This window comes from Panulirus ornatus, chromosome 5, assembly GCF_036320965.1.
Source record: "Panulirus ornatus isolate Po-2019 chromosome 5, ASM3632096v1, whole genome shotgun sequence".
In the NCBI taxonomy this organism is placed as follows: domain Eukaryota; kingdom Metazoa; phylum Arthropoda; class Malacostraca; order Decapoda; family Palinuridae; genus Panulirus; species Panulirus ornatus.
The window spans coordinates 42,125,044-42,144,892 of NC_092228.1; the positions used below are offsets into that span (position 1 = coordinate 42,125,044).

The 19,849-nt window shown below is 37.8% G+C and overlaps 1 protein-coding gene across 10 annotated transcripts in view; it reads right to left on the reverse strand.

The window, feature by feature from the left end:
• Window positions 1-19,849, reverse strand: part of EndoA (SH3 domain containing GRB2 like, endophilin-A) — a 269,917-nt gene that overhangs the window by 48,542 nt on the left and 201,526 nt on the right. For all 10 annotated transcript variants that reach the window (XM_071662140.1, XM_071662138.1, XM_071662135.1 and 7 more), the window contains 3 exons: window positions 11,230-11,333; window positions 6,832-6,935; window positions 2,519-2,628 (listed from right to left, as the gene is read on the reverse strand). In XM_071662140.1, the coding sequence (XP_071518241.1) occupies window positions 2,519-2,628; window positions 6,832-6,935; window positions 11,230-11,333 (318 nt within the window). The remainder of the gene's footprint in view (window positions 1-2,518; window positions 2,629-6,831; window positions 6,936-11,229; window positions 11,334-19,849) is intronic.

A 19,849-nucleotide genomic window follows, 5' to 3' on the forward strand; every position in this document is an offset into this window, starting at 1 on the left:
TCTCGTTTTTTTTTTAATTTTCCAAAAGAAGGAACAGAGAAGGGGGCCAGGTGAGGATATTCCCTCTAAGGCCCAGTCCTCTGTTCTTAACGCTACCTTGCTAACGCGGGAAATGGCGAATAGTATGAAAAAAAAAATTTCTTTCTTTCATACTATTCGCCATTTCCCACATTAGCAAGGTAGCGTTAAGAACAGAGGACTGGGCCTTTGAGAAAATATCCTCACCTGGCCCCCTTCACCGTTCCTTCTTCTGGAAAAAAAAAAAAAAAGAGGGGAGGATTTCTAGCCCCCGCTCCCTTCCCTTTTAGTCGCCCTCTACGACACGCAGGGAATACGTGGGAAGTATTCTTTCTCCCCTATCCCTAGAGATATTATATATATATTATATATATACATGAAATAACAACCCCCTCCCCCTCATGTGTGCGAGGTAGCGCTAGGAAAAGACAACAAAGGCCCCATTCGTTCACACTCAGTCTCTAGCTGTCATGTAATAATGCACTGAAACCACAGCTCCCTTTCCACAACCCGGTCCCACAGACGCTTTACACGCCCTGGTTCAATCCACTGACAGCACGTCAACCCTGGTATACCACATCGTTCCAATTCACTCTATTCCTTGCACGCCTTTCACCCTCCTGCATGTTCAGGCCCCGATCACTCAAAATCTTTTTCACTCCATCTTTCCACCTCCAATATGGTCTCCCACTTCTCCTCGTTCCCTCCACCTCTGACACATATATCCTCTTGGTCAATCTTTCCTCACTCATTCTCTCCATGTGACCAAACCATTTCAAAACACCCTCTTCTGCTCTCTCTCAACCACACTCTTTTTATTACTACACATCTCTCTTACCCTTACATTACTTACACGATCAAACCACCTCACACCACATATTGTCCTCAAACATCTCATTTCCAGCACATCCACCCTCCTCCTCACAACTCTATCCATAGTGCACGCCTCACAACCATACAACATTGTTGGAACCACTATTCCTTCAAACATACCCATTTTTGCTTTCCGAGATAATGTTCTCGACTTCCACACATTCTTCAACACTCCCAGAATTTTCGCCCCCTCCCCCACCCTATGATTCACTTCTGCTTCCATGGTTCCATCCGCTGCCAAATCCACTCCCAGATATCTAAAACACTTCACTTCCTCCAGTTTTTCTCCATTCAAACTTACCTCCCAGTTGACTTGACCCTCAACCCTACTGTACCTAATAACCTTTCTCTTATTCACATTTACTCTCAACTTTCTTCTTTCACACACTTTACCAAACTCAGTCACCAGCTTCTGCAGTTTCTCACATGAATCAGCCACCAGTGCTGTATCATCAGCGAACAACAACTGACTCACTTCCCAAGCTTTCTCATCCACAACAGACTGCATACTTGCCCCTCTTTCCAAAACTCTTGCATTCACCTCCATAACAACCCCATCCATAAACAAATTAAACAACCATGGAGACATCACACACCCCTACCGTAAACCTACATTCACTGAGAACCAATCACTTTCCTCTCTTCCTACATGTACACATGCCTTATGTATATATTTTTCATCAATGTCAAAGTGCCAACAGGAATTGCGAGGAGGCAAAAAAAGCTAAAACTCTTTGACAGCACTGATGTACTTCTCATTTAGCTTTACAAACTTATAACTAAAAAGCCACATTATACTGAAGATATGAGAAAATGGGCTAAAGTTACTATATCTAGTAAAGTCAACAATCTTGGCAAGTAAAGTATATCAACAACATATTCCTGAGCGTGTAGTGACTTGTGATATGAATTTTGATTACAAGGTGGATCATAAACCCAGCCATGAAAGACAACTTCTATATTTGTGTTTATATTATTACAGCAAAAATCTGATATAGGGTCAGGAAAAACTTGGCAGGCTAGAAAATCATAAATGAAGTAGGCATGAAATCTATAACCGATCACACACATGATAACTGATGAAAACATGATTATTTTTGCACAAATGAATAAAAACCAAAAGACGAGTTATTGATAATATTACGATTGTTTTTTGCTCTATGAGCTGCCATAAATCTGGTGAATAATTCAACCATGTAACATGGCCTAAAACAAACAGTAATCAACAACGCTGACCTAAGGATCATCAAAGCCTGAAGTAAAAAGGCAACAGGCCAGTATCATTCAAGGAAGAATCATACCATTCACAGCAACAACATATGCTACGAAATAAACAAGTTAATACAGTATTCAGAAAATTGATATTCTTCAAAAAACATAACTTTTTAGTGTACTTTCTTACCAGTGAAGAATGAGTTTAAATACTGTAATACTAGATTCTCTAAATATCATTCAGGCCCAAAATGCTTTACTTTCAAATTAATCTTTCTGGTAGAAAGGACTAAAAAATCATCAACATATAAATATTATAGTTTTTGTAGGGCATAACATGACTAAAAAATAGTATCGTAAGTTTCAGAGAAAGGGGAAAAAAAAGATATATGTACAACGTGCATCTGAATCATACCTGTAATATTAGTGGATGGCAAGCCACCATTCAAGGTGTCTGCTACCCCTAATTCAGAAAGGGTCTTTGGCACAAACTCTGGCCTTGGAAGACTAGCAGCTTCGTTTTTCCTATGGATGATAAACGATGACATTAACATGACATTAAGATAAATTCACCATTACATATGACAGGATTTAAGTATCTACAGTTTGGTACTTGAGGGAAATATCAATGATGTTTTTCTTGTAAAAATGAAAAAAAAAAAATAGTCAGACTAACTGCACCACAATCATAAAATATAAATTTCTATCATGTGAATATCTTGAAAAAGTAAACAGTACTACTATGGTCTAAGTGCTATAAACATGCATACTGAAAAAAAGTTTTGAAGCATGTGAGAATTCTCTCTTTACATAACCGCAGGTGAACCAGTAATGCATGCCTATGACCTAATGTGATGAGCTCAATTCTCAAATACAAATACCTTTAACATCTAATATCTTGAGCAGCTTTCTTATACAATACCTTTCTTTTACTGCCTCTTTCTCCTCTGACTGAATGTAGTCCTCATCCAGTCTAAATATCACTGGTCTATTTCCCACTTTACTAATTCAAAAACATTTGGTCTAAGAAGTTTCTTTGTGACTCCTGCTTTCATCCATTTCCATATCTTTTACACTCTACCCACATCCGTTTTTGCCCTCTGCACTTGTCATTAATCCTTAGCACTTTATCTATCTTGTCATAAGTTCCTTCACGCATCCAGCTAATCAATGCCATTTCTGACATACTATTCCGTCAATTATCTCACATAACAAGTTTCTGTCTTTTAATATCTACACCCCAAGCTGCTGCAATTTCAGTGGCCAAGCTCATTACTGGTTCACTCAAACTGTTGGTTTGTTACTTGCACCTATTCATGCTACTGCTCAAGAGTTAATTCAACAAATTCTTGAGTGACTCGATCAGTGGATTCAAATCAACTCATTACTCCTCAGTAAACAGCGCCAGTTAGTGAAGGAAAAGGTAATCACTCTTGAGTACCTTGACTTGCCATTTCATCAATTTTATGTTGGAAGTTGCCAAGACAGTTCACAAACACTAGTCACTCTGTTATATATAATAAAACTACATACTGTTCATTACTGCATATCAAATTTATCTACTGTAAAAATCTTATGGGCAGAGTGCATTAATAAGTCACTTAAGTAGCATCATCATACTTTGGTAATATATCCTAAAATGTCTCTATCTTCATTCCACAAGTCTGATATTACTTGTAACATAAATCCAAAAGAGATCTAGAAGCCAAACTGATTAAAAAAGTCAGATCAATTAATATATCCCCGATCAATATCATTTTAGAATCACTACTGTACTGCAGATAGAAGACTACGTTTTCAATTCATAAAACTGACTGTGAGCATAGAAGGACACAGCATGAGTGCTTTCATGTTGAACAGCTTTACTTTTACAGGATGAGATGATATCACCATACATTAAAAAAAGTTAGGGATGAATAAATACAATGTTAGCTCTTATTACCATTTATCATATTTCATCACTGTCTCCCACGTTAGCGAGGTAGCGCAAGGAAACAGACAATAGAATGGCCCAACCCACCCACATACACATGTATATACTTAAACGCCCACACACGCACACATACATACCCATACATTTCAACGTATACATACATATACATACACAGACATATGCAAATATACACATGAACATATTCATACATGCTGCCTTCATCAATTCCCGCCACCACCCTGCCACACATGAAATGACAACCCCCTCCCCCTGTGTGTGTGCGAGGTAGCACTAGGAAAGACAACAAAGGCCACATTCGTCCACACTCAGACTCTAGCTGTCATGTGTAATGCACCGAAATCACAGCTCCCTTTCCACATCCAGGCCCCACAAAACTTTCCATGGTTTACCACAGATGCTTCACCTGCCCTGGTTCAATCCATTGACAGCATGTTGACCCCGGTATACCACATCCTCCCAATTCACTCTATTCCTTGCACACCTTTCACCCTCCTGTATGTTCAGGCCCCGATTGCTCAAAATCTTTTTCACTCAATCCTTCCACCTCCAATTTGGTCTCCCACTTCTCCCCGTTCCCTCCACCTCTGACACATATATCCTCTTTGTAAATCTTTCCTCACTCAATCTCTCCATGTGACCAAACCATTTCAATACACCCTCTTCTGCTCTCTCAACCACACTCTTTTTATTACCACACATCTCTCTTACCCTTTCATTACTTACTTGATCAAATCACCTCACACTACATATTGTCCTCAAACATTTCTTTTCCAACACATCCACCCTCCTCTGCACAACCCTATCTATCGCCCATGCCTCACAACCATAAAACATTGTTGGAACCACTATTCCTTCAAATATACCCATTTTTGCTCTACAAGAAAACGTTCTCACCTTCTACACATTCCTTAACGCTCCCAGAACCTTCGCCTCCTCCCCCACCCTGTGACTCACTTCTGCTTCCATGGTTGCATCTGCTGCCAATCCACTCCCAGATATCTAAAACACTTCATTTCCTCCAGTTTTTCTCCATTCAAACTTACCTCCCAATTTACTTGACCCTCAACCCTACCGAACCTAATAACCTTGCTCTTATTCACACTTACTCTCAGCTTTCTTCTTCCACAAACTTTACCAAACTCAGTCACCAACTTCTGCAGTTTCTCACCCAAATTAGCCACTAGCACTGTATCATCAGCGACAACAACTGACTCACTTCCCAAGCCCTCTCATCCACAACAGACTGCATATTTGCCCCTCTTTCCAAAACTCTTGCATTCACCTCTCTAACAACCCCATCCATAAACAAACTAAATAACCATGGAGACATCACGCACCCTTACTGCAAACCAACATTCACTGGGAACCAATCACTTTCCTCTCTTCCTACACGTACACATGCCTTACATCCTCGATAAAAGCTTTTCACTGCTTCTAGCAACTTACCTCCCTCACCATATACTCTTAATACCTTCCACAGAGCACCTCTATCAACTCTATCATATGCCTTCTCCAGATCCATAAATGCTACACACAAATCCATCTGCTTTTCTAAGTATTTCTCACATACATTCTTCAAACCAAACACCTGATCCACACATCCTCAATCACTTCTGAAACCATACTGCTCTTCCCCAATCTGATGCTCTGTACATGCCTTGACCCTGTCAATCAATACCCTCCCATAAAATTTCCAAGGAATACTCAACAAACTTATACCTCTGTAATTTGAACACTCACCTTTATCCCCTTTGCCTTTGTACAATGGCACTATACACGCATTCCGCCAATCCTCAGGCACTTCACCACGAACCATACATATATTGAATATCCTCACCAACCAGTCAACAACACAGTCACCACAGTCATCGTCCACAAAGCTTTCACTACCTCTTCTCTGTTTACTAAATCATTCTCCCTGACCCTCTCACTTCACACACCACCTCAACCAAAATACTCTATATCTCCCACTCTATCATCAAACACATTCAATAAACCTTCAAAATACTCATTCCACCTCCCTCTCACTTCACCACTACTTGTTATTACTTCCTCATTTGCCCCCTTCACCGATGTTCCCATCTGTTCTCTTGTCTTATGCTTTTTATTTACCTCTCTAAATGTTACCTCTAAGAAGCATAATAAAAAATCCAGGCTCAAAAATCTTGCACTAAATGCAGCAGCAGATGCTGGTGCAAAAATCATAAGAGCTTTACCAGAACTTTTTTTGCAGACAAGCCATACAAGTTTTATCACTGATTACAAAACTGACCAATATGAATTAAGATTACAAGACTTCAATATAAACCTTAACACGTAGATATGGACTCTGGCATACCAAACATAGACATTAAAGGCTATCATAATAGTTCCACCTAAAAATCAGTTTGAAAAGCTGAAAATGTGTTACCAGTTTTTGCTGGTCAGGTGGACAGAGGCAGTAAACTATCTTGTATATCATCTATCATATAAAATTTTATGAAACAGGCACTATTTTGAAGTCATTAAAAGATTCTGTGACTTACCTATACTGTGAGGAGCTAGCTAAATTCACAGAATTATTTACAAAGACACTGTAAAACCAATGCTTCTAACATGTGGTCTTGTAGAAACTTTCCTATACATGAATGTCCTTCACAAAAACTACTCTGGCTGTTGGTGAAAAATTAATCCTTAGGTCCTTCCCTATACATAAAATACATACAGTTTAGAGGCATTACTTACATCATTAGACTAACACACAATTAAATGTTAAACTTCATCTTGTCTCTTACTTGTCATGAAGTGTTCCAGCTAGCACTTCCAAGATCTCTGTACACTGTCTGTGGTAGTCCAGTAAGTTCTCGGCAAAGGTTGCAAGCTGAGAGATCTGTTCAACCTGCGACAAGAATAAATGCAATATGCTCTAAACAGAATCTTTACTACACCAATAGAGGTTATAACTCACTGAAGCATAATACATAATGTGAAGAAAGTTAATGTTACAGTTTCTCTTAAGAGCCAGTAAACTTGATAAACAAATGTGATATTCTTCTGTGGGCAGAGGACATTTTTACAGCTTTGAAAGTGAAATTTATTAAATAAAGGCTAGTCAAGTGATACTTCATTCATCAAATTTTTTTGAAGTCATGGAGTAATTAAATAAATAAAAAATCCTTAGAAGCAGGCAGCTGTAACTCTGTCACTATGAAGGCTTGGGATGTAGTACCCTTGCATTGCAAGTATTAATCTAAAAAGAAGTATCATGTAGTTTAAGACATAGGTGGCATGCCTGCAACACTTGTAAGGTATCCTTCCATCTCAAGCACCGATTACAAGCATTGGTGCTGACTTAAAAGTCGAACTTGATGGAAAACAATATAAAAAAAAATTGCCCATTCTTTAAGTGATGAAGGACCTGCTCTTTAAAGGATTTTAGACTACAGACAGCGGGATAAAGAAAGGAATACAAGGAGTTCCACAGCCTAACAGCGGAAGGCAAAACGTAGCCACTGAGTCAATTTATCTTCAAGTTGCCAACTCTCAGACTATATCTGCAGGCAGTCAACTCTTAGATTCATAAGGTTGAGTGGAATGTGATAGAGACAAACAATAAATGTATGATGAAAGTGGAAGATATATTCATGTGAAGAAATCTACATATGTTAGGCGCACATAACAAAACTCTAGGGTACTGGAAAGGTCCGAAACGTCATAGCTCAGGCTTGTTGTAAGGTGCATGTGGTTAGGCGAAAGATGTGGGGGTTCTGATGAAAAAGTAATTATTTCAAAAGATAGATGATTGGAAATATAAAAGCTCTATGTTGACAGATAATATATTTCAATGCAACAGATGTGGAAATTATTGTAATAATTGCATATGGATCATGCAGTGATGAGGAAGAAGGTGAGCATGCATTCTGGAGAGAACCTGACATGACAGTTGAAGATATATCTTGGGGAAAGGGTCATACTAATGTGTGACAAAAACACGTGAGCAGGAAACAGTAAAACAAGGAGTGATTTGTAAGAATGCATATCTACGTATATATGGCAGAAGTGAAAAGGCATGAGGAATATTTGAAACATCAAGCATTAGTGAAAAAACATGAGGAATATGTGCAACATCAAGCAATGGTGAAAAGACATGAGGAATATGTGCAATATCAAGCATGAGTGCTGCCCAATGAACAATCTAAAAACAAATATGTTTACAGATATACTGTACACAATATAATAGAGATGACAGGTTGGAGAATGGATGACAGGTATGCTTCTGTATATTGATAAAAACATGATAGGTAATTTCTACGATATAGGCTTATGAGGAATTTAATGAGGGCCTATCAGATTATTAGAAAGTAAAAAGTAGGTTAGGACTTTATATTTGACGGAACAGGAACTAGAAAAAATAAAACAACTGAAAAGGTGAGAAATGAAGACAAAAACTGAATTTCTTAGAAAAGTCAAATGAAATGATGAGGAAGTACAAAGTGATGACTAGGTGACATCAAGGCACTTAAAGACTACTAATTGAGGCTACTGGTAAAGGAGAATGCAAGAAAAGGCCATGTACGGAGAGGAACAGTATGACGCTATAATGATATAGTGATGATTCATCAGAAAAAAGTTTTAAATGGGAAACAACATCTTAACTGAAAGTCTTGACTGAAAGGTGCAGACTGAAAAATATCGTAAGATCTTACAAAAAAGTAATTACATTAGTACACATGAATAAGGGTAAGGCAAATTACAGGTCCTTGTAAAAAGAATGAAATGAATTCATGGGAAACTATCAAGTTCTATAAAGTACTACATACGGATGAGAGAATATTTTCAAGAACAGATAATGTCCAGGAAAGGCAGGGCGCTTTGAAAATTAATCAATGCTGGTGATAGTACTGGCTCAAGGGGACATGAAGTTAAGACAGAGTAGAATAGGTATCAAAGAAGGTGAGAAAAGCAATAATGTCACAAAAAATACAGAAAAGCAGGTGTCTGGATAGTGTGGTGAAACAGACGGTGTAGAATTTCATGGCTACGATAAGTGAACATTGCAATGTGACACGGACGTGACTGGATGAAGGCTGTGAATGTTTCCTTCATAAAGGGAGTAAAATCATATGAATCACAGGGGAAGAATGGCATCTTAGCCATGTCTTTAAGAGATATGGCAAGGTTATGACATTCTGTTAAAAGGACTAGAGAACCCTATGGAAATAAACAGCAAGAAAAATTCTAAGGGAGCAAGGGTGTGAGGGCCAGCTTCTTGCATTCCAGCAGGTAGAAAAATCTTTAATGGAAGGCATAAAATATCATGAAGAGAAGAAGACTCAACATCCTATGGTTTGCAGAAAAGGACTCAACCTCCTATGGTTTGCAGGGATGATTGCTGAATACTTGTATACTCTTACTAAGTAAGTGAGTGATGCATTTGGGGTGCATAATGTCACCATGGCTGTTTAAAGTTTTATGAATGAAGCATTATGAGCAGATGAGAGCAAATGTCACATATTTAAAAGAGAATGAAAGTCACAGGCAATGTTGATATGAATGAAGATGAAACAAACTATTGTTTCGGAGTCGTTCAATCATTGAGGGGCAATGAGGAGTAAGGATGGTATTGGAAAAGCAGCGGAAGAGAGCAGAGGTATGCAGTGAAGGCATTCTATGACTGAGGATGGCAGTGTGAATAAGGATGTTGTCTCACATGTCAACTTTGTACAAAGCAAATGAATAAAAATCAGCAAAGAAATAAACCCTTTTAAATGTATGGCAGAGCCAATAATTGAGATATATCCCTATGCCAGGACTGTTCCATCACTGCATAACCTCCACCCTTGTCTCTTGTCTTCCAGTCACAATAACTCCTCTATCTCTGTTTGTTACCTCTAAGTATCACTACTTATTGAAATATAGTTTTAAACCCTCATGATTCTCATTCGCACTCATGCATAAAAAAACAAATTTCCATCTTTGCTTTATCAACTTCTACAAAGTATTTACTTCATGGAAGCACCAACACCACATTGGCTCCTTATTTACAAATCCATGTTCTACTGATTTAATAGTTGCAAAACTATCAATAATTAAAGTGATGATGTTAACACAGCAAACTCTTGATTATCAACATTAGGATATCTGCAACTTCTTTCCTAATTACACACACAAGAAACAGGCATTAAGTGCAAAGTGCTCCTCAGATACCTGCATAAGAATACCACAACAAATCTAAAAGTCCAAAGAAACGCAAAGAAAAAGCTGTAAAAATGTTAAACACTTAAAGTTATCAGTGTTTGGTATTGGCTTTTATAAAACACATACCAAATAACAAGTAAGAAAAATGAGCAATTCAAGGTAATAAGTCAGCAAAAAATATGGCCACTGACATTTCAAAGACTACATATGTCTGTCTTGCTTATTTGATGGCTTCTGAGCAGTAGCTGATGAAATATCACAAACAGATAAGAAATATACAGCATAAGTTGGGAAATTTCTGATATCTGCCAAGGTTTCAATCTTACAATTGAAGAAAACCAATGCTCAAGGAAACGGCAAACATCATGACAATTACAATGGTGATAATAAGAGCTTGCTAAAATAATATAATCACACTGATGATTAAGGCGAAGGTGGAAGACAATATCATTCTTCAGAGCTTGATAAAGTTATAATAATACTGATGACTGTACTGGTAATACTGTGTGGATAGTAACATTATTGTTCCGAGTCTGCTAAAATATGGTAATAATAATCATAATGATGACTGGTGGTAATAACATGCAGTGACATCATTCTTTGGAGCCCAATAAAGTAATTCTAATAATACTGATGACTATGATGGTAATAAGATGTGGATGGCAGTATCATTTTCAAAGCCTGCTAAAATAATAATGATCATAACGATGACTACAGCAGTAATAACATGAGGAAGACATCATTCTTGAGAGATACTGCTAACAACACTCTAGTTACTCACATCTTTGTCCAGAAGCTTTAAGCACGTCGATCTGTCCCAGGAGTAATGATTATCTTGATGATTAAGATGGGAAAAACTAAGAGCTTGTTGTGGTAATAATAATCACACTGATGACTATGATGGAGAAAATGTGATGATGATAACATCATTCCTCAGAGCCACTTATCAATCTCAAAGATGTGGTGCACTGCCACTTGTCACTCCAGTTACTTACATCATTGTCCAGGAGGTTATGCATGCCCATCTGTGCCAAGTGTAAGGACTCGGCAAATTTGTCCTCCGCCATTTTAATTTCTTCCTCCGTGACATGGGAACCTCCTATAAAATAATTGTTCAGTACATGTTAACTTTACTAAGTCAATGTTATCATATCTATTAAACTCGATGTTATACCACACACAAAAATTAACTGCAAACCAAACTCTAAAGATTTCTAATCCTGAATTATGATAAAATATCTGATACCTTGCATTAAAAACGTGATGATGTATGCTAAACATTTCTGTCTCAAATATGTGAAAATGCATACTCTTCACAAAAAGAAATCACAATTAAATATGGTCTTAAAACAAGCCACCATCAACCATTGATGACTGAATCTGATGGGAATATAACTGCTCACAAGCTATCACCAGTTCTCTGAATACTGAGGAAATAAAATGTTCACATAATCATAATAATATATCACATTATACACTACACAGTACTCACACAGCCATCATCAAAGCTAGCTAGTAATATGCACCAAAGATCAACAGTACACTAATCTACCTACAATATTTGTATAGACTACATAAATTCATTCTATCAAACCAGTAAGCAGTTGGTTTCAGTTATGAGTTGTAGTTAATATATCAAAGTAGTTCATGATTTCTACCTCCCAGTCTGTAGATATCATACCTTATTTCAACTCACAGCATACAACAGAACATCTAACAGTTTATAAAACTTCCTTTAACTATGATCAGGTGATGGTATCTGAGATATAAGGCACTTCCACTTACCTGCACCACCAGTTCTTAACTGCAAAAGTTATTCTTGATAAAAGTTAATTTTTTTTTCAGCTGTGGTTATATAAAAACACAGATTCTCAAATCAATAAATACTACATTCTTGATGATATTACTGAACATTCCCACTTATAACCTGAGAGTTGTATAATTTTTTGGCTCAATAACACTAGAATCTGCCTGCATCAGCCTGATGTCTTGAGTTCACTATGCACAACCACGCTGGATGACAAGACTTTTTTAAGCATTAAGAGAACTGCTGGACAGTAGCCATGATACCAATCAAAAGTTATAGTAAACTTTTGCTAAGAGGTGCCCTGATACCATAAGCATTCTACAGTACTTTGGCTTGGCACCCAATATGCAAGTCGCTTAAAGGGGGATAAATCATAAAAGAAGAGATGCAAATAACTACAGCAGAGCAGTATGATGTCTGGCATCACAGCCTCTGCAGAAAGAGAATTCCTCTGAGGCTCAGTATATTCTTATCCACAATATTTCTTTTAAGTCATATGACTGATGTCTTACAAATGACATGAAGCCATAAATGAGCAGTTCTGATGTCGCTGTCTTTACAAGTCTCAGTATCCAAATTTACACATACGCTTAGTCTTTCTCCACATTAAAAGCTTGGGGTTCCACATATGAATAAGAAATCTAAAAACGATAAGCTGTACATACACGTTACACACCCTAATCCATCAATTAGATTCAAAGGCTTAAGTATGAGCTGCATTTGAAGATGATTAAAAAATAATAGGGAATGTTCCGCACAACAGCTTTAAACTAATCTTCATATTGGTATATATATAGTTATTTATTTTTGCTTTGTCGCTGTCTCCCGCGTTTGCGAGGTAGCGCAAGGAAACAGACGAAAGAAATGGCCCAACCCACCCCCATACACAATGTATACACACACACGTCCACACACACAAATATACATACCTATACATCTCAATGTACACATATATATACATACACAGACACATACATATATACCCATGCACACAATTCACACTGTCTGCCCCCATTCACTCCCATTGCCACCTCGCCACACATGGAATACCTTCCCCCTCCCCCCTCATGTGTGCGAGGTGGCACTAGGAAAAGACAACAAAGGCCCCATTCGTTCACACTCAGTCTCTAGCTGCCACGCAATAATGCCCGAAACCACAGCTCCCTTTCCACATCCAGGCCCCACACAACTTTCCATGGTTTACCCCAGACGCTTCACATGCCCTGATTCAATCCACTGACAGCACGTCAACCCCGGTATACCACATCGATCCAATTCACTCTATTCCTTGCCCGCCTTTCACCCTCCTGCAAGTTCAGGCCCCGATCACACAAAATCTTTTTCACTCCATCTTTCCACCTCCAATTTGGTCTCCTTGTTCCCTCCACCTCTGACACATATATCCTCTTGGTCAATCTTTCCTCACTCATTCTCTCCATGTGCCCAAACCATTTCAAAACACCCTCTTCTGCTCTCTCAACCACGCTCTTTTTATTTCCACACATCTCTCTTACCCTTACATTACTTACTCGATCAAACCACCTCACACCACACATTGTCCTCAAACATCTCATTTCCAGCACATCTTATTGATGCTGCATTTACTGATTCATAATTTAACTAATCTATTATCATTACAGTAATGCTTCGTGTCTTTACTAACTGGTCTCTTCTTGAGTCATCTAACCGATCATTCCTTCCAATCTCATAGAAGGGGACAATATCAACACTGTTAAATACATTCAGAAACCTGAGATCCATGAATAAGTCTTCCTTTTACTTCTTCCAATTTTGTTTAGATTATGGCCATTTTATTCTCCATATAGTTCAGCTCCTTTTGGGAAAACCTTTGCAGCCAGTGGACACACTCCAGTAGTTCTACATGTTTCTTTAAGTGGTGTGACGGACTAGTAATGTAGAAACTAATACATGCATGAGTATATTCTGTAGATACTCTATGTAACTGAAGACAATTTTGACAGTGACCAATATACAATTTACCTCCTTTACAGTTTTCCTAATGTGGTTCTAGAAAGAACTTACATATTATATCAATCTCTTGAGTTCCTTTCACACATAGATTTTTCTAATTTGCTCTCTGTAAGACGAGTCATAAATTGGCCTCATTTTACTATGTTCCATCTTCACCAGTTTTTCTGTGGCTCAACCGAACTTTACCAATTACACATTTGACAGAAGATGCAGCCTACCTAGGCCTTATGTAGGATGACATAACCCTGATCACTCCTTAACCTCATCTACTGACATATTCAGGTACAATCCAAGTCCCTCTTGCGAGTGATTTACATAAATCATGAATAAGAACGCCCTAAGACAGATTCTTGCTGGAAGTTATGACCTAACCCAGTGTAAAAAGGCACATTTAATACGCGTTCGTTGTTTCCCACTACTTCCATAATTCATGAGCCACTAGTAGTAGTTACTCTTCTTGAGCCTGTCTGGAATCTCAATTCTTTTACGAACCTTCTGTCTTCTGGAAGACCAAAAATATGTATTCCACCCATCCATTTAACTTTTTTCAATGTACTGCTGATGCTTTTTCATAGCTACTCATCCATATGCTTTCTGTTAGTCATTTCCAATATCTTACCAACCATGTCTGTTAGCTTGAAATTCAGTGTATTTTCGTTTTCACCTTTCTCGGATGATATCTGCTCTTTTCTACTCCCTCGGCATTCATCCCTTTTCTGAGAGTGAGATTTCATCAAGGCCACACCAATTATATAAATCAAGGTCCATCCATAGCCAACCTATATCTTTTCTCACAATTTGTATGCTTTCAATGCTCTCTACCATATCTGATCACATTAATACTCGGGTACTGTGTTCTCCGCTCTGAATACACTTTGAAACTTGGCATTATCTCTGCCTCACCTGTGCCCTTGAGGCTGATTAGCTATTTTCACTGAAACTTTGCTCTGGATCAAATTAAGCAGCTGCTTTGGATTACCATTTTCCTTATTCACAATGTTTTTCTAATAACTCTACTTTTTCCTTACTTTAACATAAGAAGGGCTACTTGGGTGTAAGATGAAGCTACATTAGAAGATCTACCACTCATCAAGTGTTTTAGTTCTGGCAGTTAATCATATCTTTTTAAACAACCTTAAGCATCACTAAGACTTCAAAAGCTGTATAAGGTAAATCTGGAAATACATTACCTATTTCTCTCTAAAAAGAAAGGAAAAAAATACTTATTTGCTAATACTTCACCTGGAAAAATAAAAGCTGATTCTACAAAAGCAATTGTCTGTACACTTCTAAAGTGTTTATGCAGGAAGAGTAACATCTACATTTACAAACAAAACATAAACCTGGACATAAGACACCCACCTACTGAGTAGAAATACTGTGCATGTATCATTGTGATATATACTCAATGTATACTTCTGCAATTATCAGAATACTTCATCTATTTATACATAAAGTGCACTACAGAGAATTAGACTAAACCATAATATATGGTTTAAGCAGAACCCACTGATACACACATAAATTAAAGCCAGCAATATGAGCAAAATTTTCATTCTTAAAAAAGCAGAAAATGTTATTTTGTAAGAGTATATTACAGCGGCTTTTAATTCTGGTAAAGTAATAATTACAACCAACAAGCTTCAACATATATTTCTGTGACATTAAAATCTTTATCATACAATAGTATGTTCATGAATTTTTTGAAGATTAAACATTCTCTTACCGATGTATTTTGTATAATATGACAAATTATAGTTGCTGAAAAAGCTTTTCAGCGGCTTCTGAAAAGGCTTTCCAGTGCCTCCATACAGGATTAAAATTTAAGAAACTACCATACACAATACATGAAAAAGCTTGTTTGCAATTCAGCTTAAAGCTAAGCCTTAATATAAAAAGCTTTCTGTCAAATATTTTATAAAGTTTATATAAAATTACTCGAAAAATGAATCTTACAATGATGAGGATTGTCTACAATATTCCATTTTGCCAGCAAATATCAATGCACTACCATATCCTATTTATTGTATCTAACTTTGTACGCTCCATAAGAGAGTCATTTATGCAGAATCTCTACCAGACGCTATGTAATGACTGTGCATTCCTCCTCCATAGCGACTCTCCTTCATCCATACTCTTTCATTCTTTCTCTATACCTTTCCTTTGGTTTAGTTTTCCTCTGTAACTATTCCCACTGACTTTATTCTAGAGAGATTATCATTATTCTTTCCACATCCAGGCTCTCTTATGAGTCCCTATAGCCCATCAATCTTTTTATTTCATTAACCACTTTCAAAATGCTGTACCTCCATTTTTTTTCTAATACTGTTTCTAAACTTGCATAAACTTCTACATACTTCATCTAAACTACCTACACTCTACCATTCACTACCGAGATAGATCCATTTATCAAAAATGTGTATTGGTGTAAGTTGCACCACTCCTTCCTGCAAACTTTGTTACATCTGGTCGCTCAAATTTTTCAATTCACCACCTTGCTTACATCTCTAAACGTCTTTAAATTCCCTCCACTAGATAATACTGATGTGGATATTTCTATACAAAAGGGATAAGAACTAGTTAGTTGATTCAATCATAATGGGGTCTGCTAGATTCTGATAAGCTGCATGACAACACTGATGTCACGACGTAAAGATATATTTGTGCAGAGGCAAGAAACTGCCAAAACCTCAGAAACCTCAATTTTCATTAAACCAGCAAAATGTAATCGATGAAATCTTATATCTATTTCTATGTGCAGCTGGTAGTAAACATAATTTCATCAAAATACATTTGTTCATGTCTTCATAAAAAGTGACTAGGACTTGTTGCGTTAGGCAGCTTTAATAATCAGTTGGACCACTTTCCATAAAGCATAAACACTTTTCTCATTCATATCTCTCCATCATTAGGAAAGGTTCCTTTTTTTCAAATTCAACTTAAGTCAAATCCTACCTAATCTATTCTGATACATAGATAGGATTATGAGCTGGGTTATGGTTTGTCACTGTCCTTTGGCAGTACCAAAATCAGCTTGCTCTTACACACTCAATTAATGTTTCTCAAAAAATACCACCTCTTCACTTTATAACTCTGAAATAAATGTTCTCATGCTTTTTCTTCACTCAAAATCTTGAAAACCGATTATGTGAAGCATTTTCCATTTCCTCATCTCCAACTCACCTAAGGATTTCCTTCACATTCAACACTCACCAGTTCTCTTTCTCCTCTTTCCAAGATAATGCTTTCTTAATACTTCAGTATTTTCCAGTGACATCTCAATCCATATTCACTTTTATCTACTTAAATGTTGAGCATTTTACATCTGACTTTTTTATAATCATTCCACCTAAAAATATTCTCAAATCATAAGTAGCCCACAAAGGCAAGGATACTTTTATCTTTCTTTCATACTTGTTTGCTGCTTCCCACATTAATGAGATAGCACTGGGAAAGGACAAACAAAAGGCCTCATTTGCTCACATCCATTCTTTCGTCTGTTTCCTTGCGCTACCTCGCTAAAGCAGAAGCGACTAAGTATAACAAAAATAATAAAATATTCATTATTATATCATCATACTTAATTGCCATCTCCCGCATCAGCGAAGTAGCACAAGAAAACAGACGAGGAATGGCCCAACCCTCCCATGTACACGTATACACATAAACACCCATACACGCATACATACATACATATACATTTCAATGTATACATAACATATACATACAGAGACATAGACATTGATACACATGTACATATTCATACTTGCTGCCTTCATTCATTCCCATCGCCACCCCACCACACATGAAATAACATCCCCCCCTCCCCCCAACAGCGAGGTAGTACCAGGAAAACAAAAAAGGCCACATTCATTCACACTCAGTCTCTAGCTGTCACGTGTAATGCACCAAAACCACAGCTCCCTTTCCACATCCAGGCCCCACAAAACTTTCCATGGTTTACCCCAGATGCTTCACATGCCCTGGTTCAATCCACTGACAGCACGTCGACCCCAGTATACCACATCGTTCCAATTCACTCTATCCCTTGCACGCCTTCCACCCTCCTGTATATTCAGGCCCCAATTGCTCAAAATCTTTTTCACTCAATCCTTCCATCTCCAATTTAGTCTCCCACTTCTCCTCGTTCCCTCCACCTCTGACACATATATCCTCTTTGTCAATCTTTCCACACTCATTCTCTTCATGTGACCAAACCATTTCAATACACCCTCTTCTGCTCTCTCAACCACACTCTTACCCTTTCATTACTTACTTGATCAAACCACCTCATCACATAATGGCCTCAAACATCTCATTTCCAACACATCCACCCTCCTCCGCACTACCCTATCTATAGCCCATGCCTCGCAACCATATAACATTGCTGGAACCACTATTCCTTCATACATAACCATTTTTGCTCTCTGAGATAACGTTCTCGCCTTCCACACATTTTTCAGTGCTCCCAGAACCTTTGCCCCCTCCCCTACCCTGTGACTCACTTCTGCTTCCATGGTTCCATCTGCTACCAAATCCACTCCCAGATATCTAAAACACTTCACTTCCTGCATTCTTTCTCCATTCAAACTCACCTCCCAATCAACTTGTCCCTCAACCCTACTGAACTTAATAACCTTGCTCTTATTCATATTTACTCTCAACTTTCTTCTTTCACACACTTTACCAAACTGTCACTGACTTCTGCAGTTTCTCACCTGAATCAACCACCAGTGCTGTATCATCAGCGAACAACAACTGACTTCCGAAGCCCTCTCATTCCCAACAGACTTCATACTTGTTCCTCTCTCCAACTTTTGCATTCACCTTCCTAACAACCCCATCCATAAACAAATTAAACAACCATGGAGACATCATGCACCCCTGCCACAAACCAACATTCACTGGGAACCAATCACTTTCCTCTCTTCCTACTCATACACATGCCTTACATCCCCGATAAAAACTTTTCACTGCTTCTAACAACTTGCCTCCCACACCATATATTCTTAATACCTTCCACAGAGCATCTCTATCAACTCTATCATATGCCTTCTCCAGATCCATAAATGCTACATACAAATCCATTTGCTTTTCTAAGTATTTCTCACATACATTCTTCAAAGCAAACACCTGATCCACACATCCTCTACCACTTCTGAAACCACACTGCTCTTTCCCAATCTGATGCTCTGTCCATGCCTTTACCCTCTCAATTAATACCCTCCCATATAATTTCCCAGGTATACTCAACAAACTTATGCCTCTGTAATTTGAAAACTCACTCTTATCCCCTTTGCCTTTGTACAATGGCACTATGCATGCATTCTGCCAATCCTTTGGCACTTCACCATGATCCATGCATACACTGAATATCCTTACTCTTAATTTTTTTCATTAAAACTTTTTCTGCCATAAATCACTGGCACTAACGAGCGTCTTATATCAACTATGCAAGAAACAGAGTAGCTATAAAGTTTATGTGGTTCTACTTCTTGTATGCTTAGTTCTTTAAGCATAACAGTAAAGATCACTATCAAATCAGAATGTAACATAAGCTCTGCTCTACTGTAAACCAAAATGAATTCTAATATCAGCTGGTAAACTAATAAAAAAAAAATTGAGGTTTCTTCACATATCCAGAAATTCTGTACCATACGGACTGAAGTTTACAAACAAGCTTTCCATGACCGACATCTCATGACACTAATGTTTGTATCATCTAAATGCTTACCAGAGGTGCCCTAGGAAGAGTTTTTGTGCAATTCAATGTATTGAATACTTTAACTACTCAGATGTACAGTATCTGCAGCACA